Source organism: Bubalus bubalis, chromosome 13, assembly GCF_019923935.1.
Source record: "Bubalus bubalis isolate 160015118507 breed Murrah chromosome 13, NDDB_SH_1, whole genome shotgun sequence".
In the NCBI taxonomy this organism is placed as follows: Eukaryota; Metazoa; Chordata; class Mammalia; order Artiodactyla; family Bovidae; genus Bubalus; species Bubalus bubalis.
In genome coordinates, this window is record NC_059169.1 from 14,362,734 (window position 1) to 14,387,196 (window position 24,463).

Below are 24,463 nucleotides of genomic sequence, written 5' to 3' on the forward strand. Positions count from 1 at the left end.
TTTTTGTACAGTTCTTCTGTGTATTCTTGCCACCTCTTCTTAATATCTTCTGCTTCTGTTAGGCCCATACCATTTCTGTCCTTTATCGAGCCCAGCTTTGCATGTAATGTTCCCTTGATATCTCTGATTTTCTTTGAGAGATCTCTAATCTTTCCTGTTCTGTTGTTTTCCTCTATTTCTTTGCATTGATCACTGAGGAAGGCTTTCTTATCTCACCTTGCTATTCTTTGGAACTTTGCATTCAGATGCTTATATCTTTCCTTTTCTCCTTTGCTTATGCTTCTTACTTATACAGAAATGAATTTCCAAGTATTTCTTAGTGCCAGAAATCCCCCAAAAGCAGTAATTTCAAGGTGTTAGTATTTTTTTCCTGTCTTTTATGTTTATTTTTACCTAATGATACTCTTTAGCTTTTTCACTGTCTATAAAGGTCTTTCACATATGGAAATCAATTACAAAAGAACTCCACAAGGTAAGTTTTGTTTTCATATCCAATATAGAAACATGAACAGAGACATGGTGGTTAAATGTTTCAGATAGAAGAGTATCTAATTGCTGGAAATCAGTCTTTAGCTGAAAAGTCCAAAGCCTTTGCTTCTGATGATGATAGCAAGTGTATTTTCTGTCCCTCCATGACATCTGTCGTATATTGGAGTTTGTGTGTGAGGCAGTTTCCTCTCTCTGCCCCAGCTAACGTCCTCTGCTTTGTACAACTTCAGGATCCTGGGCAGAACCTGTCTTTCTGTCTCTTCTCTTGAAGCAGGTGGCTTTTGCCTATTGTCAATGCAGGGTACAGGATGGGCTTGTTGTCGTTATTTAGTCTTTAAATTGTGTCCGTCTCTTTATGACCCCATGTAGTATAGCCTGCCAGGCCCCTCTGACCATGGGACTTTCCAGGCAAGAGTACTGGAGTGGGCTGCCATTTCCTTCTCTACAGAAGATGCTAGTACTTGAGACGATGACATTCAAACTAAAACTATAGTTTGATGTAGCACAAATGGCGAGATTATAGAGATTGGATGTAACTATATCAGGCAAAACTTTATGAATCATTATTATTCATTCCAAACAGAGCCATGAAAACACTATGTTGTTTTCTTTGTAGAGTACTTTTCTACATTCTCTTGTCTACGGTATTTTTCTACATCTTTCATTTAAATATCTGATGAGTGTTTTACTCCAGCACAGGGTACTTAGAATTCTCTGGTATCTCCCTGTCACTTCTTACTTTGCACCTTTGCAGGGGCCCTCCCTCTTATGGGAATACACTCTCATCTTCCTTATTCTCTGGCCTCTGCCAACCCTGACTTCAGCTTATCTTCTTAAGATCCACATTCATGCAACTTGCTGTCACTCCACTGCTCCGTGTTACACAACTCTGCTCTGAGCTCCTGTGGGGGCTGTGTGGCTGCCTCTGTCTAATGTCTTGGTGTGTCATAGTCTTGGGGTGTCTTATTCTGTTCCTCCACAAGTTCATGAGCTCCTGGAGGTGATGGGCTGTGTCTTTCTGTCATCAGTGAGGAGCCTGGCACAGGACTTGTGGTTTGGAATGCACGTTGAATGAATGTTCAAACTCAGTCTCATTGGTCCAAAATGTTTAAAAAAGTGTGACTCTAAGTCTTCTTTTAGTTGTAAGAGTGAAGTCGTGCTGCAGAGTGTGGTCCTGGTTTGGGGGCAGACCTCTGGGTGTGCACTGTGTAGTGTCTTCATGATGTGAGGGATAGTTTATCTGTGCCCACTCCCTCAAAAGGGACCGCTCATACAGGGCACTTGAATTCATACCTTGGATGTCGATGATTGTTTTAAAATCTACTTTCTATTCTCTTTTCCAGGAAGGAAATTTCCAAGATTCTGCAAAGTTCCTATCTTAGAGGAATGAATCTGGCATCATTTTTTGCTGTAACCAAAATCATGATTTTTGTCACCTTCGTCACCAATATGGCTCTCGAAAGGGTGATTACAGCCAGCCAAGTGTTTGTGGTGGTGACGCTGTTTGAGGCTCTGCGGTTTACGAGCACCCTCTACTTCCCCATGGCCATCGAGAAGGTGTCAGAGGCCATCATCAGTATCCGAAGAATCAAGGTTTGGGAACAAATAACTTTTCTAAGTTGTAGGTGTATTTTACATAAAATGCCTTCTTTTATTTGGTGTGACTGTGTGCCAGTTAGATGAGGTTTAGCTCTCTGTGCCAAAGCTGGTAGTCATTCCAAACTCTCTTATGTACCCCCCTCTCTTCTTTGATAGAGTATATTATGCATATCATAAGTTCCCTGCTCATTTATTGGCAGCAGTAGCAACAAGACAAGACTCTCTACATACAAGTGATGATGTCATGGTGATTAATATGTCTAAAAACAAGAGAAGCGAACAGGTTGCCTCTCCTGTTCTAACTCAAATGACTAGATAGGAGGGACTGTGCACAGTCCTGGAGTGAACAGGATTCCTCTCTGGGCTGGGAAGGAAAAAACTTGCTGAGAGCTCCTTGTTCCTTGGGCAGGAAGATTTACTTAGTTCTCTGTTGGAAACAGGTTCTTTCCTTGCATAGGTGGTTTGCTTGTGTTCTGAGCTTGCCTTTTGGATCTGCCTTTTCCTCTCTGCCTCTTTTCACTTCCTGCTTAATTCTGTCTCTAGCTGGACTCTTCCCTTCAAATTTGTGATTCCCACCATACCCACTATGTTTTTTTTTTTTTTTTTTTTTTTTTTTTCCTGGCTGTCCCTAAATTGCCTTGGGAAAATAATTTACATCACCAAGACAAGGGTCTGGCACACAGTAGGTGATCAGTTATTCATGTGTTTGTGAATAAATCTAAAATTAAAATAAAATGGTTCTGTGAGTCAACCTGGGCATGAGCTTGAGTGTTTAGGCTTTATGAAAAATCTGATTTGTTTCTACCTTGCCACAGTGATGGGCTGCTAATAATAGATCTCTAGTGAAGTTAGATAGTTCTCCATGTGATTATATTTTATTTTTGGGTCTTGTCATAAAAGCCAATCTTTTCTGTGATGACGTTTCTGTGCTATAAAAAAACCATTTCCCATAAAACACATCAGTCATATGGGGTCAGTTCTGGTCCCCTGAGTTTGTCATTCTTTCTGATGGGGGCTTCTAGCAACACTTATAAGGCTTGGTTCATGCAACTTGTTAAAAAATTCATTTTTCATGGCTTTCACATCTTTAAATAAGATATTTAGGAAAATCCCTGGACTGTAGTGACATTCTTAGTGACACATTAACCTATCCAGATGGAAGCTTCATATGTGTGTTGTGCTATTGTGGTTTTGTTATTACTGCTGCCATAGCTTCTGTCTTTGATAGTGGCTACCAGTGATCTACTTGTGGTCTGGGCCCTCTTGAACTCTTTATGCATCATGCCATCTCATTTAATCAGGAAAGCAATTGAGTGGTAAACATTAGTGTCACCGCTTTACAGATAAGGAAACAGCTTCCTTTATCAGTTGAAATAGCTCACCCATCCTCACACAGCTTGCAAATGACAGAAGTAGGATTCTCACCAAAGCCTGATTTCTTAACCACTGTTACATTGCTGTCTATGTACCTTCTTTCATGTGGACTATCTCATTAAGTATGGTTTTTATCATCTTTTCTTACTCTGAAGACCTTTGAAGTCCCTGTTCTTGAAGAATCAAGTTTTAAACTCTGGGCTCCACTGGCTTCTCTGTTTCTCAGCACACGACCCTCCTTCCTGGCATGGGATTGGGGTGGGGAGGAGGAAAAGGCCTGTTTCTGTGACCTGCCACATTCATCCCCACTTTGAGGCTTGGCTCACTCTGTCCAGCCTCCTGGGTTGCCTTCTCCTCTGTCCTTGATTTAAGTAAATGCTGCTGAGCCTCCAGCAGCCCCATGACCCTCTCCCAGCACTTTTGTTCACATTGATCTGGGGTTTCCATCTATGTGCACAGCCAGCCTCATGTCAGATGGGGTGATGCTGATTCCCTGGGAGTGTTCTGAGCCCCTTGACAGCAAACTGTCTCTAGTGGTTCTTTAGTGTAGTGCCTGGTCCATGCTGGACACATAATGGGTATCAAATAAATGCTGGATTGACTGAGACAACAGTTACAGAAAATGACTGCGGCCCCACAAAAGCCCAGAGTGGTCAGTCTGCACTAGAAGCTGGAGAAATGCAGAGAGGGAGCAGATTGGAGTTAGGCATTCCTGGAACATTGCACCTTGATGGGAGTCTAAAATCAGGGGAGCTGAATCTAATCCAGAGGGGCAATAGGTCTGAATCTCTTGCTTGTTCTGTGCATCTATCTGTTTACCTAGCCTGACTGAAATTGGTGAATCTGCTCTCTAAAGAGAGGAGCTAGCTGTGCCCTGAACAGCCAGGTGTTCATGTAGCTCCTGCTGGCCTGGCTCCTGGGCCTTGTAGTAAACTAGAAACACTCTTACTTGTTTAACAAAATTAGTCTGTCTTGATGGCCATCATGAAATAAAAGAAGATTTATACCATGAGACTTTATGCTAAAATTCATCTATAGTCTGAAGGTGCTCTTGAGACAGAATTCCCTCCTCTTTGTAGTTTGTCAGTCTAGTTTCTCTTAAGACCTTTGACTAATTGGATGAGACCCACCCACATTATGAAGGATAATCTGATTTACTCAGACTCTACTGATTTAAATGTCAATCTCATCTAAAATTGCTTTCACTGTAATAGGTGTTTGAGTAAGTGTATGGGAGTTGATCTGCCAAGTGTCTGGTTAATAAAATGAACCATCACACCCTCTTGAATCCCCATATCTTCCTCTGAGCTCCTGGATGTGACTTCGTCCTCACTAAGCCATGTGTTTACGGATTTGTTTCCTTCCCAGAACTCCAGAATTCTTACAGACAGTGCCTCTTTCATCTTCGTAGTGCTCACAAACAGCAGATGCTCAGAAAATGTGCAACTGAAGGGACCTTCCAGCTCCATCGTGTCTGGGATCCTGCAAATACCTAACCATTAAGCAGGTTGTAGTGGAGACAGTGATAACTCTGATTCTCTGATGGATGATGTGACTCACCAAAGAGTATAGCATGAAAGGGGTCCTGCAGAAGGTTTTCAGGAAATTGTGCTCAAATACTTGGGTGGATTTTTTATTTCTTTTCTACTGAAATGAACTCAATGTCTAAGGCCTGAGACTCCTTCATGTGTAGGTTTGTGAAGTAACATGAACATTATGACCTGGGGAGAACTTTGACTTTTCCTGGTGCTGACTTTGTCAGGCTGCTTTGTGTCCTAATTAAGGACACACCTTTGACTTGGGCAAGACACTAAATTTTCTCTTCATGGTGGAAAGGTGGTCTCAGAATTTAGAGATCTGTTGGCAGTAGTTGTTTGCAGTAAAGTCAGGGCAAATAGCTGAGAATAAAAGTGGTGAGAAGGTTAGTGTTTGCATTGGAAACTGCTCCATAGTGTGTTGAAGTGATCTTGGAAGTACTTTTTTTTCTTTTAGATCCTATTAATAGAAACTTCTTCAACCCATTTAGTTTTACAATCCTATAAAGAATGTAGGTCTCTAGTTCATGAGAGTCACCTGGTGTGCTTATTAAAACTAAATTATCACATCTTGGAGTTTCTGATTCACTATTCCTTTGCTGGAGTCCAATTTGCCTGTGTCTTTAGTAAGTGTCCCTATGTCCTTGAAAATAAATCACATTTGGGAAACATTGCCCTATTTGTAGAAAGAAATCTACAATGTTGCTTAGCAAATGCAAAATATAACAGAATCTTTTTAAAAATAAACTCAGTTGAGAGGAAAAAGCTGTCTTGATTTATGCTAGACTTTTGTGGGTCAAATTTGAATTTATTCATCCAATCATTCCACAAAATAACAAGCCTGATGCAGCCTTGATTATGGTGCAGATGAGTATATAGAGTGGCTGGTAAGCAACTGCACAGAGATCCTTCCTACCTGCAATTTATGTTTCACCAAGTGGGAGGTTAATAAAGAATCAAACAGTGAAACTTGATGTACATTTCTGTGTCAATAGTCCTTGGAAGGAGAAGTCTGAGGGGCCATGAGGTGCTTTGTCAGAGTCACTGGTGTAGTTTTGGAGGTTGTGCTGAGAAGTTTGAGCAGGGAAGGCTGAGCACGTTACCTGGAGAATTCCATGTTTGGGAATATGGGAGGTGGGAAGCCGAAGCTTTGCATTTTCCTGGGGATGGTTATGTGACAAAGGCCTTTTGAGGATAAGAAGGGGGATCCATGCATTTGAGGAGCCAGAAATGTCTGAGGCTGCAGAGTAGAGAGCTGGAGGCCTGAGCAGGGGACCATGAAGGATACTACAGGAAACATTAAGGTTTTTATAATCTCAAAACTCAGCCTGGAGAACAGGGCAGTGAGGTGGGGTAGGGACCCAGAGCAGAGGCAGGGAGATGAGTGTGTCAGGAGGCTAATGCAGTACATGGTCCAGGGATGAGATGATGTGGTTTGGTTTGGGGTGAAATATAGAGACTTAGCAATATTTGAGAGCCACTCAGGGCACATTTTGAGTTTGGTATTAGGGGCAGGGAGGGGAGAGGTGGATGTCAGGCTGCTTTGGTTTTTCAGGCTGTAAAATCACCTGGATTCACTATGATAAGGAATGCTAAGAGAGAACCAAATCTGAGGAGATGACTAGCCTGGACTTAGTTATGGACTCTGAGAGCATTTTAAAATACTCAGTGTTTGCTGTAAGACCCACCTCACTGCGCAGTCATTGGCCGGATTCAGCCTCCTGTGCTGTTCTCTAACAGGTAGCAGCAATTATCGGATAATCATTTTCTTCCTTTCCCTGCCTCTCACTTAGATGTGATGATGCCCAACTAGAAGGTGAAAAGGGCCGCAGGAGTGGAAGAAAATGTCAACTGAGTTTACTGACCAGGTGGTCAGAACTGGGCAAGGTTTGACCACAGATGAGCTGGAGGTGTGGTGGGCATGCAGAGTTTAGAACACAGTGTGGTGTTGAGCCATGCTGCCCCACAGCCTTCTGCAGCCTGAGGCTCAGCAGACTGGGTGGTTCATCGTCATATCTGGCATCCCCAGGAAGGAAACCCACTACCCCTGCCCACCTTGGATGTGGTGCGGTGGTCCATCCCCATGGGCAGAACTACACACGGTCTTCATAGTGTTGTGTATTCTTGTTTACATGTGCTTTTCTATGTCATTTTTCCCATGTACAAAATATGAATGATTTACTTTGACTTTATAGGCCCCAGAAGTCCCTCTATTTTATCTTAATAAGGAAAATGGACTGAAGCTCTTTTCTTTGAATGACTCCAATAGGATTGTAAATATTTCAAAAGCACTATAAGTCTTAAGTGACTTTCACATCCAGTAAAATGTATCTCTGAAGTTATATTATTCATAAAACGGCTTAGATTTTCCTCCACCAGCCACTGGGAAGTCAATCTTTTTGGCTGAAGTTCTGACTTTGGTATTTTCCCACATGATCTGTTCTGGGTCTGCACATCATCTGTAATTTATTTTCAGCTTTTTTTTTTTTTTTTTTTTTTTTTAATCAGCCTGAGCCCTAGGAAAAAATCCAGCCAGTACTTCTGACACCTTTACAAGCTGGTTATGTGTTGGAATCTCATTTAACCCCTGGAAGATTGTGACATCTTTCCTCACTCAAACCTATTATTTGTGGAGAAGTGTTGGGAATTTCTATCCTACTCTGTACACACTGATGGTGTCTGGTATCACCGACTCGATGGACATGAGTTTGAGCAAGCTCCAGGAACTGGTGATGGACAGGGAAGCCTGGCATGCTGTAGTCCATGGTGTCGCAAAGAGTCGGACATGACAGAGCGACTGAACTGAACACATGCACACACTGAATATTGAGTTTTTGTCTTGGTAACATATTTAAGCTGAAATTGGCATTTGATTCTGTCTAGACAAGATGTACAATATATGCATACAAGTTTTTGCTTGTTGCTGTGTTAGCTCAGTCTATGTAAAGCTGTAGCAAGGCAGGTTGGATGGATTTCCAGAGCTCTATAATCTATTCCTTCCCTTACCCATGATTTGCTGACTCTGTACAAGGCTTGGTCTCTGTTGGAGTTGGAACTAGTGTCTGTAAGTGTGTGAGTGATGTAGTGTCTATATCTTCTGTGTGACATATAGGAGAATCCCTCATGGGATTTAGGTGTAGGGAGGACAGTGCCAGCTGGTGATGTCCTGACAGGTTCCCAGGAGGATTAGCTTTTGAGATGGACTGGAAGGGTGGGTGGGTTAGTAATCAGGGTGTCCAGGCAGAGGCCACCTGGGAAGTGTGGACTTAGGTGCTTATGGATCACTGGGGGATATTAAGTATGGTGGACATGCTCAGAGGTGTTGTAAAGAGATCAGGAAGGAGTGCTGTTGGGGAGGGCCAGGGAAGGAACTAGGGAAAAAACCCAAGAACATTTTATCAGTATTTGAAATGATTAATAGTAAGTTAGACTCTGAAATTATGTTGCTTCAAGAGAAAAGGAAAATTGGGAGATGAATGGGCTGTGGCAGAACAGACAAGAGCTGCTATGTGATTGATGATGGGAGAGGTGATGTGGAGAGAGAACTCAAGCTGTGGTGATTGAGAGCCTGCAGAGGAGTCCTCAGACCACCGTCCATCTATCCTGCCCCCTGCTGGACATGGGCTCGGGGTGGGGAGGAGTAGCTGTGCCCCATGTTAGGATCTCAGTGAGCCTGGATGAGAGCAGGAGGAAACGAGAGGATCTTATCTCCTGACCACTGGTCTTTGAGAGAAATGCAAGGGTACTGCTTTCTTTTTCCTGCACAGAAGCAGGTTTTCATGGTCAGCTTTTGCCAATTGTTCTTTTGAAGAGGAAGATTGCAATCACATTTGTAGTTCTGTGGTGTGATAGATGAGAATGTCAAGGGCTTGAAGGATGTTTATGATTTTAGGGGAGTAGGTTCCCATTCAAATGTTTTCTTTCTCAAACATCCCCAGAAGCTTTTATCAGTTGCCCTTGTGTTGGTAGGGATTTGGTTTGCCTCTGGGTCCTAGAATTGCCCATATTAAAGCTGCTTACAAAGATAGTTTGCTTTTCTCTCATGCAAGAGTCCTTGTAAGGCTCTATATTCTCTTCCTGGGTCTGCCTTTACAAAGTAACACAAACCAAAAGACCTAAAATCACAGAAGTATATTGTTTCACAGACCTGGAGGCTGAAAGACTGAAATCAAGGTGTCAGCAGGGCCACGATCTCTTGAAATCCTTTAAGGGGGACTCCTTTGTTAGCTCTGTTAACTTAAATGGTTTCAGACAAACCTTGTTTTTCCTAGGCTTGTAATTGCCATCACTCCAGCCTCTATCTCCATCATCATCTGTGTGTTTTCTGCTGGTGTGTCTGTCTCTGCATCTCTCGTCTTATAAGGGCACTAATCATGTTGGATTCGGGGCCCACCCTACTCCACTGTGATCTCACCTTAATGGATTACACCTATAACAACCCTATTTCCAAATAGAATCACATTTTGAGTTAACTGGGGTAGGACATATCTTTTTTTGTGGTGATACAACTCTCCCTATAACAAGTCCCATGGCTAGTGTGAACCTCCGTGGTGTTGGGACCGAGATTGTTTCTATCTTATTATGTTACTCCATTGCATGTGACCTTGACCTCGCTGGCAGCCTCCAAGGCCCAGGCTGTGGGGTGGAGGAAGGTCCTGGTTGCTGTCACTCTCCACTGACCTCAATTTAGCCACATGGCTGTGCCTATCTGCTTGTGAGGATGGAGAGAGAGGCCCTGCTTCCAAACTGCCACATGCAGCCAAAATCCAGGGTTTGTTACCACAGAAGAATGAGAGCAGATTTTGAGGATAGTCAGCAGTCTCTGCCACACATTCATAGTTCTTAGGGGTGTGGGTAATGTAGGTGGTCTCAGTTGTTTACTCAATTTCTCTACCACTGTAATTTCTTTCATTGAGTTATTAATACATCTAACATTTGCAGGGCAAGAGAGAGTTTTCTGGTATATGTTTATGTTAGCTTTGTAGTGGTTCACAGGACTTGGTTTTATTCAGCTAAATTACATTGAATGACTGCTAAGTGCTGTGAAAATAGCAAGAAGTGGAAGATGCAGCCATTCCTGTCGAGCTGGACAGAAGGCACTGACTAAAGAGAAGAGATAAGTGACAGTGAAAAGATGCTTGTGAAGTATTTTTAAGAGGTAGAAATTTAATAAGAACATTTTCTTTTTAGAATGATAACAAGTGGTAGTTAATGAAAAGCAGTGATATTGATTTAACACACATGAGAAAAGCAGAGTGGTCTTAAGTGCTCACATGAGGGTCACGAGCCACAACAGGCAAAGCCAGAGACTTCATTCAGCATCTCTGCTGTAGGTCTTGTGTTCCCAGCCTGTCTTGTGCCACCTGATTGAAGAAGACCTGGGAATGGCCTTCCTCTCTATGTTTCTAGCAGTGTCACATGATGCTTGGCACATAGTGGGATTCAGTAAATATGTATGGAATAATTTCCTATCAGCTCCCATGTTTATTGCTGGTAACACAAGACTAAAGCAATATAAATGTCCAGGTTCTAAATGTGTTGGATTTTGGAGCTATATTTTCTCCTTAGGGAAAAACTTGTACACTGAGAAATGCTGAGAAAGTTGCAGACAGACTCATGGCCAGGCACTCTCTCTATTTATATCATATATACACATGCATATACACACATTACACACACACACACACACACACACACACACACTCCCTTATATAAAGAACTCTATGTATACCATATGTACTATATTATGAATGTACATACTATATGCTGTAATAATAGTGTATATTATTCTATATAATGGTTTGTTCTGATGTGAACCAATACTTCAAGTACAAATGGCAAAACAATTTATAGGTTGTATAGATTTTTACTGCAAATTCCAGGGAAGCAATTATTTTTGTTTGTGTTTCATCCCACAGACTAAACTGTCTATGTTTTTCCTTTTTCCATAGACCTTTTTGTTACTTGATGAGATATCACAGCTCACCACTCAACTGCCATCAGATGATAAAACAATCGTGCACATGAAAGATTTTACTGCTTTTTGGGATAAGGTACTAAGTCCTCCATTCCTAGATCATGACTGCTAATAGATAACTGTAACATAGATTTATTGGAGAATTTTGAGATTTTATCCATGGTTTAAAATGTGACTTGCACATTTACTGAAAGTATGTTATAAAAATTCTCAAAATCAGAGATATTTTTGCAACTAACAGAGATTACATGTAAAATCAGCCTAAGACATTTGACGTGTTGTCTATTTCATTTTCAAGAGAGCTTTCAACATATTAGCACATCTTGAACTTAAAGTACATATGTTTGTAATGTTAGAATTTATATGACTGGAGAGACAAAATGGCAGAGCAATGCCAGATTCTGAAGCCTGAACAAGGAGGGAGCTCAGTGTCTGGCCCTGGGAAACTGTGAGGTATGGGGACAGGAAGCTGAATGTATATGGCTCATTGTTTTGTTTTCATAACTTAGTGAAAGTGGTAAAATAGAACTCTCAGTATCAGACAAGAAAGGACTAGAGAAGCTTAAAAAATTTCTCATGTTTAAAAATCTAGCTTCTTACTGATAGATTTGTATTCCTATAATATCCAAGTCTCCTTTTTAGTGATGAAAAATAGTTGTCATTTTTTTTTAGTACGTTTAGAATGTTTTTTAGTATGTTTATGTTCAAGACAACATGAACAGATAAGATGAAGAGATATTCCATGTTCCTGGGTAGGAAGAATCAATATTGTGAAAATGACTATACTACCAAAGATTCAATGTGATCCCATCAAGTTACTAATGGCATCTTTCATGGAGCTAGAACAAAAATTTCACAATTCTTATGGAACACAAAAGACCCCAAATAGCCAAAGCAGTCCTGAGAAAGAAGAATGGAGCTGAAGGAATCAACTTTCCTGATTTCAGATTATACTGCAAAGCTACAGTCATCAAGACAGTATGGTACTGGAACAAAAACAGAAATATAGACCAATGGAACAAGATAGAAAGCCCAGAAATAAACCCATGCACCTATGGGTAACTTATTTTTGACAAAGGAGGCAAGAATATATAATGGGCAAAGACAGCCTCTTCAATAAGTGGTGCTGGGAAAACTTGACAGCTACATTGTAAAAAAATGAAATTAGAACACTTCTTAACACCATACACAAAGATAAACTCAAAATGGACTAAAGACCTAAATGTAAGATCAGAAACTATAAAACTCTTAGCTAAAACATAGGCAGAACACTCAATGAGATAAATCAAAGCAAGATCCTCTATGACCACCTCCTAGAGTAACAGAAATAAAAACAAAAGTAAACAAGTGGGACCTGATTAAACTTAAAAGCTTTTGTACTTCAAAGGAAACTATAAGCAAGATTTAAAGACAGTCTTCAGAATGGGAGAAAATAATAGCAAATGAAACAACTGACAAGGGATTACTTTCAAAAATATATGAACAGCTCATACAACTCAATGCCAGAAAAACAAACAACCCAATCAAAGAGTGGGAAAAAGACCTAAACAGACATTTCTTCAAAGAAGACATACAGATGGCTCACAAACACATGAAAACATGCTCAACATAACTCATTATTAGAGAAATGCAAATCAAAACGACAATGAGATATCACCTCACACTGATCAGAATGGCCATCATCAAAAAGTCTACAAACAATAAATGCTAGAGAGGATGTGTAGAAAAGCGAACACTCTTGTACTGTTGGTGGGAATGTAAATTGATACAGCCACTATGGAAGACGGTATGGAGATTCCTTAAAAAGCCAGGAATAAAACCACTATGCTGCTGCTGCTGCTGCTAGGTCGCTCTAGTCGTGTCCGACTCTGAGCTACCCCATAGACGGCAGCCCACCAGGCTCCCCCATCCCTGGGATTCTCCAGGCAAGAACACTGGAGTGGGTTGCCATTTCCTTCTCCAATGCATGAAAGTGAAAAGTGAAAGTGAAGTCGCTCAGTTGTGCCCTATCGTTGCAACCCCATGCACTGCAGCCTACCAGGCTCCTCCGTCCATGGGAGTTTCCAGGCAAGGGTACTGGCCATATGATCCAACAATCCCACTCTGAGGCATATACCCTGAGGAAACCAAAATTGAAAATGATACATGTATCCCATTGTTCACTGCAGCACTGTTTACAATAGGTAGGACATGGAAGCAACCTAGATATCCATTGACAGATGAAGGGATAAAGAAGTTGTGGTACATATACATAATGGAATATTATTCAGCTATTAAAAAGAACACATCTGAATCAGTTCTAATGAGGCAGATGAAACTGGAGCCTATTATACAGAGTTGAAACTGGAGCCTATTATACAGAGTGAAGTAAGTCAGAAAGAAAAATACCAATACAGTATATTAACGCATATATGTGAAATTTAGAAAGATGGTAATGACGACCTTATATGCAAGACAGCAAAAGAGACACAGATATAAAGAACAGACTTTTGGACTCTGTGGGAAAAGGTGAGGATGGGATGCTTTGAGAGAATAGTATTGAAACATATATATTACCATATATGAAATAGATGGCCAGTCAAAGTTCGATGCATGAAACAGGGCATTCAAAGCAGGTGTACTGGGACAACCCAGAAGGATGGGATGGGGAAGGAGGTTGGAGGGGGTTTCAGAATGGGGGACACGTGTAAATCCGTGGCAAAAAAATTCTAAAAAAGGAAAAAAAACAGAAAAAAAAGTTAATATTTTATAATTTAGTTCTTCCCAGAGAAATTTTTTTCATTTTGAAGATTATCGCAATAGTTTGTCCAGACTTTGTACTTTTAGTTTTTTGGGCATTTTACTGATGAACTGTAACCTCTCTTTGAAAACAAAAATTATCAGTTACTGACAATTTTCTTAACACTAAGATCATGTAAAGACATACACACACCCTTAAGTCTCTCAGGAATATGACCTGTAATTGGCATGACTTCTCCCTCACATTGGATTGTGTGATGTTGCATGTACCTCCATATTTTTTTCCTTTCTTACAGCAGAAGTACTTTATGGCCCCAACGCATGTAACAGATATTAAAATTGAGGTCTTATCACCCTGACCCACAAAGTCATAATTAATTTCTTAATTCCCTATTTTTTTTGTTGTCATTGTTGGTGTTAAATTAGAGCTCTTGTGAAGTTAGAGCTTTGACAGATATTTATAAGAGTTACTTTGCCAAGAAAGACTTCATCATACAAAGTGACCTGCTTCCTTAGCATTACTGAGATTCATTCTTTATCAAATGAAAATGGAGAGGTAGTGGAGGTTTCAATTTATTAGTCGAGGGCCAGGCTCATCATGTACTTAAGCTGCCACATTGTGGAGACTAATGAAATAGTTAAAACCAAGGGTCATAATGAAAACATAAATGATTAAAAACTTCCTACATTGACTATTCTATTAAGTATATTATTTTAATAAGTTATAAAATATGATGTTTAGTATACATCATAAAATTTGCATTTCAAATTTCAGCTTGTCATTTCAACTGCTAAATTCTGTGGCTATCTAATACTGTGTCCATATGGATAGCTGGTAAAAGGAGTCTTCCTAAAGGCAACTGAAGTTGTTTCAGACCCTGGAAGAGAAAAGATTGGATGAAAAGTCCTGTAGAACACATTATCTTAAAATAGGAAGGAGAAAAATGTGGGCTATGTTTAGCATATCAATTACTATTTTGTTATTTTCTCCACTTTCTGAAGTAATGTGTGTTACTTTATTGAAAGGGGCACATTTTCATAAGCTTTAATTTGCAGGAATCAGAAACCCCAACCCTACAAGGCCTTTCGTTTACTGTCAGACCTGGTGAACTGTTAGTTGTGGTTGGACCTGTGGGAGCAGGAAAGGTAAGCCATGATACCTTGTTCAGCTTGCTGCAACACCACAGCCCCTGTTAAATTCTCAGAGTTGAGGGACTTCCCTGGTGGTCCAGTGGTTAAGATTCTGCCCTCCAATGCAGGAGACATGGGTTGGATCCCTGGTCGGGGAACTAAGATCCCACATGCCTCAGGGCAACTAAGCCTGTGTGCTGCAATGAAAGATCTTAAGTATTGCAACTATGACCCAACACAGCCAAAAATAAATAAATAAATATTTTTAAAAAATTCTTAAGGGTTGAGCCTAAAGCTGTGTATAACACAGTTTGAACTGGGCAAATTTAGAATTGCTTTCCTCTAGGTATGTTCCATGGGACATTCATTTTGCAAGAAGGTTTCATGGCCACATAAATCTGGATAAATGCACACTGTTTTCCTTCTTGGTGCTTCATGTTGCACATTTGGGAACTGCTTGTTGGATGTTTGGACATCTCAGTGAAGGAAATTATTTATGTGACATCTATTCAGGACAGAATGAGACAGTGGGGACTTCTTTTTGTGATGGTGGTCCCTCCAGGAAGTCTGGAGGTTGTGAAGGCTCTTCCAGGAAGCTTTGAGCGTTTTCTCACATGACTTGACTTGATCCGCTCAGTGCACATGTAGTGAATGTGCAGCCATGTGCTGGAGCTAAAGAAACAGATGTGAGCGAGACCCTGACACGTCTGCCATCCAGAGACAACCAGGTTCTGGGGTGAGACAGATATGCAGGCAGATTATTTTAGCCCAGTGTGCTAGCACTGTGATGTGGGGACACAGACACACCACATCTGTGTGGTGTACAAGATTTGAAGGACATGTGTACATGCACTTAGTCTCTTGTGTTCTGTACAGCAAAATACAGAAATCTAAATGTAAGTGTGTACATGAGAGGTTGATGATTTCTTCTGTGATGGACTTTTGCTCTTTGGACACAATGCACTTCAGAGTTTTTTTAATAATCATCTTTGGATATAGTTTTCATGTGTAGCTTTTTAAGCACAAATATTTGTCAAGTGAAGTATACCCAGATGTAGGAACAGCTGCATAAGCATCAGATGCAAGAAATACACATCCTGCTGGGCTGCTCTGTTAGTTAAGAATGTTAAACATTCTTATTTAGTCTTTGTTGAGTATAGCGCTTCATTTGGGGGAAATTCTTGGGCACAGTAGATTGTTAGAGCATTTTATTAGTATTTCTTGTCAACTGTGGGTTTACATTGACCAACAGTGTTATTTTCACCTTTTTGGTTGCAATCGCCAGAACTATACTTTATCCTGTTCTAAACGCAAGCGTTCTATCATACATCAAGCACCAGGGTGGGGTCAGCTGTGCTGCGGGGCATATTCCGTCCTGAGTGCTGCCTGTTCACATGTGTGTGTTGCCATCTGTTTCAGTCGTCACTGTTACGTGCTCTGCTGGGGGAGCTGCCCCCGAGCCAGGGACAGGTCAGCGTGCATGGGAGAATCATGTATGTTTCTCAGCAGCCTTGGGTGTTCTCAGGAACTGTGAGGAGTAACATTTTATTTGGGAAGAAGTATGAAGAAGAACGATATGAAAAAGTAATAAAGGCTTGTGCTTTGAAAGAGGTGAGTAATGACTCCTAAGTTGGATATACTTGAATTTTAAATAATGATAATATTGGTTTAACCTACAAGATTTGTTGAGAGTTTTTATTTATTTATTTTTTTAGTTTGAAAAATCTTTGATTGTTGCTGATTATTTGAAACTGGTCTTCTGGGTAAATATGCAGGTATATACATTGCTGTTTTAATCCTGATGTGATAACACTCACAGAATGCCTTTTTTTTTTTTTTCCCCCTTGAGGGGATCAGTCCATTCTATGAAGTTTCATTCACTTTTAACAATTATAGAAATTTCTAAAATAGCAAGCACAGTGTAATGAATCCTCATGTACCACTCCCAGCTTCAGCCAGGATCAGCTGGTGGCCTGTCTTGCTGCATCTCTACCCCTGTGCTCTGCCTGCCCCACCCCCAACCTAGATTATTCTGGAGCAGATCCTAAACATCATATTAGTTCATCTGTCTACATTTCATTAGTTTCATCTAAGATAAAAAAATATTTTCTTTTTGGAAAAAAATCACATTTTTCACCTGAAAAATAATCACTATATTTTTCACCTGAAAAATAACCCAAATTCCTGAATGTCATCAACCTTCTAATCTGAGTTTACATGTTGTTAGACATCTCACTGAGAAATCTTGTTCACTGTTGTTGGAATCAGATTCCACATAAGGTCTGTCCATTGTGCTTAGTTGTTGCCTCCTGGATACCTTTCAGTCTGTAGGTTTCCCTCTTTACTTCATTTTTGATTTATAATTTATTATTTAAAGAAAATAGAATACTTATGTTTCTTCTTAATACTGCATCATTTTGTTGGAGAAGAGATTGTTTTCAGAAAGGGCATCAATTTTCACAGAAAATGGCAAAGTGAAATGTTTAACTCTATATTAGGATTTAGATGAAATTAGTGAATGAATGAGGAAAACTAAACTTATCTGATAGAATATACTTTGGCAGAAAAAAAGAAAAGTGTAAATACCAATAAATAGTTTGTTATTCTCTTGGGTTATAAACATCAGTGAAAAACAGTTTTAAAGGGCTCCCCTTGGTCTCTTCAGGGCAATTTGGACATCTGACTATACTTGTATACTGTGAGGAAAAAGCTGGGACAGACTTTCAAAGGTTTGGTGTTAAAGGCTGCAAACTCTCTTTGTGAGGAAATAGTAATTCTGCTTGAACAATGGTTTGAACACCATAGATTGTATCAGGAGAGCAGCATTGTATGATAATGTGGACAGAACAGAATTATTCATTTAATGGCTGTTATTTCTTTCTCTTGGGCTCGTGTTAATGGGAGATTGTGCTTCTGCAGAAATGATGTGAAGTTAGGAGGAATGAACTAGATTTTTGTTAAATGGTACATAGACTGTGTAAGAAAAGAAGAGGGGAAACAAATGTGAAACAGTGAGACAATAGCTCCTATTTATATAGAGTTCATGTGCAAATCATTTTTGTATCTGTCTCACACGTGTGCATGCACACACATAAACAGGAAACAGTTAAGTTCAGTTCAGTCGCACAGCCATGTCCGACTCTTTGCAACCCCATGATTTGCAGCACGCCAGGCCTCCCTGTCCATCACCAACTCCCGGAGTTTACTCAAACTCATGTCCATCGAGTCAGTGATGCCATCCAGCCATCTCATCCTCTGTCATTCCCTTCTCCTCCTGCCCCAATCCCCCCCCAGCATCAGAGTCTTTTCCAATGAGTCAACACTTTGCATGAGGTGGCCAAAGTATTGGAGTCTCAGCTTTAGCATCAGTCCTTCCAACGAACACCCAGGACTGATATTTAGAATGGACTGGTTGGATCTCCTTGCAGTCCAAGGGACTCTCAAGAATGTTCTTCAATACCACAGTTCAAAAGCATCAATTCTTTGGCACTCAGCTTTCTACACAGTCCAAATTTCACATCCATACATGACTACTGGAAAAAACATAACCTTGACTAGATGGACATTTGTTGGCAAAGTGATGTCTCTGCTTTTGAATAAGCTATCTAGGTTGGTCATAACTTTCTTTCCAAGGAGTAAGTGTCTTTTAATTTCATGGCTGCAATCACCATCTGCAGTGATTTTGGAGCCCCTCCAAAAATAAAGTCAGACACTGTTTCCACTGTTTCCCCATCTATTTGCATGAATGATGGGACCAGAATCCATGATCTTAGTATTCTGAATGTTGAGCTTTAGGCCAACTTTTTTCACTTTCCTCTTTCATTTTCATCAAGAGGCTTTTTAATTTCTCTTCATGTTCTGCCATAAGGGTGATGTCATCTGCATATCTGAGGTTATTGATATTTCTCCCAGCAATCTTGATTCCAGCTTGTGCTTCTTCCAGCCCAGCGTTTCTCATGATGTACTCTGCATATAAGTTAAATAAGCAGGGTGACAGTATACAGCCTTGACGTACTCCTTTCCCTATTTGGAACCAGTCTGTTGTTCCATGTCCAGTTCTAACTGTTGCTTCCTGACCTGCATATAGGTTTCTCAAGAGGCAGGTCAGGTGGTCTGGTATTCCCATCTCTTTAAGAATTTTCCACAGTTTATTGTGATCCACACAGTCAAAGGCTTTGGCATAGTCAATAAAGCAGAAATAGATGTTTTTCTGGAACTCTCTTGCTTTTTCTTTGATCCAGCAGATATTGGCAATTTGATCTCTGGTTCCTCTGGCTTTTCTAAAACCAGCTTGAACATCTGGAAGTTCATGGTTCACATATTGCTGAAGCCTGACTTGGAGAATTTTAAGCATTACTTTACTAGCGTGTGAGATGAGTGCAATTGTGCGGTAGTTTGAGCATTCTTTGGGATTGCCTTTCTTTGGGATTGGAATGAAAACTGACCTTTTCCAGTCCTGTGGCCACTGCTGAGTTTTCCAAATTTGCTGGCATATTGAGTGCATCACTTTCAAAGCATCATCTTTTAGGATTTGAAATAGCTCAACTGGAATTCCATTACCTCCTCTAGCTTTGTTCATAGTGATGCTTTCTAAGACCCTCTGACTTCACATTCCAGGATGTCTGGCTCGGTGAGTGATTGCACCATTGTGATTATCTTGGTCATGAAGATCTTTTTTGTGCAGTTCTTCTGTGTATTCTTGCTACCTCTTTTTAATATCTTCTGCTTCCCTTGGGTCCATACCATTTATGTCCTTTATCGAGACCATGTTTGCATGAAATGTTCCCTTGGTATCTCTAATTTTCTTTAAGAGATCTCTAGTCTTTCCCATTCTGTCGTTTTCCTCTATTTCTTTGCATTGATCACTGAAGAAGGCTTTCTTATCTCTCCTTGCTATTCTTTGGAACTCTGCATTCAGATGCTTATATCTTTCCTTTGCTCCTTTGCTTTTCACTTTTCTTTTCACAGCTATTTGTGAGGCCTCCCCAGACAGCCATTTTGCTTTTTTGCATTTCTTTTTCATGGGGATGGTCTTGATCCCTGTCTCCTGTACAATGTCACGAACTTCCATCCATAGTTTATCAGGCACTCTATCTATCAGATCTAGTCCCTTAAATCTATTTCTCACGTCCACTGTATAATCATAAGGGATTTGATTTAGGTCATACCTGGATGGTCTAGTGGTTTTCCCTCCTTTCTTCAATTTAAGTCTGAATTTGGTAATAAGGAGTTCATGATCTGAGCCACAGTCAGCTCCCGGTCTTGTTTTTGTTGACTGTATAGAGCTTCTCCATCTTTGGCTGCAAAGAATATAATCAATCTGATTTCGGTGTTGACCATCTGGTGATGTCCATGTATAGAGTCTTCTCTTGTGTTGTTGGAAGAGGGTGTTTATTATGACCAGCGCATTCTCTTGGCAAAACTGTATTACTCGAAGGTAAAATTTGCCTGTTATTTCAGGTGTTTCTTGAGTTCTCACTTTTGCATTCCAGTCCCCTATAATGAAAAGGACATCTTTTTTGGGTGTTAGTTCTAAAAGGTCTCATAGGTCTTCATAGAACCGTTCAACTTCAGCTTCTTCAGCGTTACTGGTTGGGACATAGGCTTGGATTACCATGATATTGAATGTTTTGCCTTGGAAATGAACAGAGAGCATTTTGTCATTTTTGAGATTGCATCCAAGTATTGCATTTTGGACTCTTTTGTTGAGCATGATGGCTACTCCATTTCTTCTAAGGGATTCCTGCCCACAGTAGTAGATATAATGATAATCTGAGTTAAATTCACCCATTCCAGTCCATTTGAGTTCACTGATTCCTAGAATGTCAATGTTCACTCTTGCCATCTCCTGTTTGACCACTTCCAATTTGCCTTGATTCATGGACCTAACATTCCAGGTTTCTATACAATATTGCTCTTTACTGCATTGGACTTGGCTTCTATCACCAGTCACATCCACAACAGGGTATTGTTTTTGCTTTGGCTCCATCCCTTTATTCTTTCTGGAGTTATTTCTCCACTGATCTCCAGTAGCATATTGGGCACTTACCAACCTGGGGAGTTCCTCTTTAAGTATCCTATCATTTTGCCTTTTCGTACTGTTCATGGGGTTCTCAAGGCAAGAATACTGAAGTGGTTTGCCATTCCCTTCTCCAGTGGACCACATTGTGTCAGACCTCTCCCCCATGACCAATCCATCTTGCGTGGTCCCACATGGCATGGCTTGGTTTCATTGAGTTATTCAAGGCTGTGTTCTGTGTGATCAGATTGTCTAGTTTTCTGTGATTATGGTTTCAGTGCATCTGCCCTCTGATGCCCTCTTGCAACCCTATTGTCTTACTTGTGTTTCTCTTACCTTTGTCATGGGGTATCTCTTCATGGCTGCTCCAGCAAAGTGTAGCTGCTGCTCCTTACCTTGGATAAAGGGTATCTCCTCACGGCTGCCCCTCCTGACCTTGAACGTGGAATAGCTCCTCTCGGCCCTCCTGCGCCCTTGCAGCCACTGTTCCTTGGACGTGGGGTTCCTCCTCCTGGCTGCCGCCCCTGACCTCGGGCGTGTGGTAGCTCCTCTCCGCAGCCACTCCTCACCTCGGACGTGGGGTAGCTCTTCTTGGTCGCTCCTGCGCCGTTGCAGTCTGGCACTCTTGGTTGTCACCCCTTACCTTGGGCGAGGGGTAGCTCCTCTCAGCCATGCTTCTGCATGGTTCTTTGCAGCCGTAGTGCTTCTGTGTGGTCCTTTGCAGCCAGCGGGCTTCTGCACGGTCACATGATTTATTAATTCTTTATGAGTCTCCTTGATGTTCCTGTCTTCATTTTATAGTAGGAGAAACTGATACTTGAGGGATGAAACAGCTCATCTCTGCCTTTACAGCTCAAGTTCAGATCTGTTTCTGCATAAGCCTAGATTCCATGGAAGGTGGGGTGTGGAGTAAACAGATTTCAGGCATTTTCTCTTTACCTTAATCACATCCAGCTCCTCACACCCAGATCAAATTCCTGAGACCCAGCCAGGGTGTGCCTGTTTCTTTCGTGACCTTGCTTTTCTGATGAAGAAAGAGACACACCCTGGTTAGGGTCTCTCTTTACATGTCCCTTTACACTTTCATCCATTGCTCACTTTTTAAGAAGTTCTTACTTCTAAACTTCCTCAATTGAGAAGCAGCACAACACCATGGATAAGCATGGAAACTAGAGGCAGTTTGATGTGAAGGAGCAGAAGTCTCTGAACTGACATGAGCTGGGTCAGATTCTAGCTCTTTTGTTCAATAGCTGAAAAGGAAAGATATACCTATTTGAATGCAGAGTTGCAAAGAATACCAAGGAGAGATAAGAAAGCCTTCCTCAGCGATCAATGCAAAGAAATAGAGGAAAACAACAGAATGGGAAAGACTAGAGATCTCTTAAAGAAAATTAGAGATACCAAAGGAATATTTCATGCAAAGATGGACACAATAAAGGAAAGAAATGGTGTGGACCTAACAGAAGCAGAAGATATTAAGAAGAGGTGGTAATAATACACAGAAGGACTATACGAAAAAGATCTTCACCACCCAGAAAATCATGATGGTGTGATCACTCACCTAGAGCCAGACATCCTGGAATGTGAACTCAAGTGGGCCTTAGGAAGTATCAATACAAACAAAGCTAGTGAAGGTGATGGAATTCCAGTTGAGCTATTTCAAATCCTAAAAGATGATGCTGTGAAAGTGCTGCACTCAATATGTCAGCAAATTTGGAAAACTCGGCAGTGGCCACAGGACTGGAAAAGGTGAGTTTTCATTCCAATCCCAAAGAAAGACAATGCCAAAGAATGCTCAAAACCACACAGTTGCACTCATCTCAAATGCTAGTCAAGTAATGCTCAAAATTCTCCAAGCTTGGCTTCAGCAGTACATGAACTGTGAAATTCCAGATGTTCAAGCTGGTTTTAGAAAAGGCAGAGGAACCAGAGATCAAATTGCCAACATATGCTGGATCATCAAAAAAGAAAGAGAGTTCCAGAAAAACATCTATTTCTATTTTATTGACTATGCCAAAACTTTGACTTTGTGGACCACAGCAAACTCTGGAAAATTCTTCAAGAGGTGGGAATACCAGACCACCTGACCTGCCTCTTGAGAAATCTGTATGCAAGTCAGGAAGCAACAGTTAGAACTGGACATGGGACAACAGACTGGTTCCAAATAGGGAAAGGAGTACATCAAGGCTGTATATTGTCACCGTGCTTATTTAAATTATATGAAGAATACATAATGAGAAATGCTGGGCTGGATGAAGCACAAGCTAGAATCAAGATTGCCAGGAGAAATATCAAAAACCTCAGATATGCAGATGACACCACCCTTATCGCAGGAAGTGAAGAACTAAAAAGCCTCTTGATGAAAATGAAAGAGGAGAGTGAAAAAGTTGGCTTAAAGCTCACCATTCAGAAAACTAAGCTCATGGTATCTGGTCCGATCACTTCATGGGAAATAGGCGGGAACAGTAGAAACAGTGACAGACTTTATTTTTTTGAGCTCCAAAATCACTGCAGTTGGTGATTGCAGCCATGAAATTTAAAGACAGTTACTCCTTGGAAGGAAAGTTATGACCAACCTAGACAGCATATTCAAAAGCAGAGACATTGCTTGCCAAGAAAGGTCCATCTAGTAAAAGCTATGGTTTTTTCAGTAGTCATCTTTGGATATGAAAGTTGGACTATAAAGAAAGGTGAGCACTGAAGAATTGATGCTCTTGAATTGTGGTGTTGGAGAAGACTCTTGAGGGTCCCTTGGACTGCAAGGAGATCCAACCAGTCCATCCTAAATAAAATCAGTCCTGAATGTTCCTTGGATGGACTGATGCTGAAGCTGAAACTCCAATACTTTGGCTACCTGATACAAAGAACTGACTCATTAGAGAAGATCCTGATGCTGGGAAAGATTGAAGACAGGAGGAAAAGGGGACAACAGAGGATGAGATGGTTGGATGGCGTCACTGACTCAGTGGACATGAGTTTGAGTAAACTCCAGGAATGGGAGATGGACCAGAAGGCCTGACCTGCTGCAGTTAATGGGGTCACAAAGAGTCAGACACGGCTGAGCAACTGAACTGAACTGACTCTCAGAACAGTGATGTGACCTCACTTAGTCTCAGTTTCCTCATCTGGGAAATGGGGTCAGTACTTACCATGTAGCTTGTTGCAAAGATTAGAGATAATCAGTATCAGGGTGCAGCACAGTGCTTGGTTCACAGATCTTACCCACCAGGAGCTGAGAGAAGCTATGTGCACACATAGAAATTATTGAGCAGAATAGGACAGGTCCTTCAGAAGAAATGTATGCAAAGCCTTAGGAACCCAGCAGGAAGAGAGTGAGTCCAGGATGGTTTCATGGGAGAGTGTGTTTGGGCTGAGCCTGGAAGGATGGGCAGGATATTGACAGGCCATGAGAGGAGGGGCAATTCCAAATGGAAGACAAGCAGTAAAGGGAGGTTCCATTGTTTGACTCCAGAATCCAGCCCTCCTCTGCTAGGGCACTCATCAACTGTTTCAGTAGTCTGCTCCATAGCATTTTTACTGTTAAGTCTCCACCATTGCTGAAGGGTCCTTGGTATGTTTCTGGTAGATGGTATCAATCCA

The 24,463-nt window shown here is 41.0% G+C and overlaps 1 protein-coding gene across 1 annotated transcript in view; it reads left to right on the forward strand.

The window, feature by feature from the left end:
- LOC102415544 (ATP-binding cassette sub-family C member 4) overlaps positions 1-24,463 on the forward strand; it is a 224,710-nt gene that overhangs the window by 69,338 nt on the left and 130,909 nt on the right. Inside the window, exons 8-11 of the mRNA XM_045162438.1 lie at positions 1,833-2,082; positions 10,949-11,050; positions 14,770-14,859; positions 16,264-16,455. Of these exons, the coding sequence (XP_045018373.1) occupies positions 1,833-2,082; positions 10,949-11,050; positions 14,770-14,859; positions 16,264-16,455 (634 nt within the window). The remainder of the gene's footprint in view (positions 1-1,832; positions 2,083-10,948; positions 11,051-14,769; positions 14,860-16,263; positions 16,456-24,463) is intronic.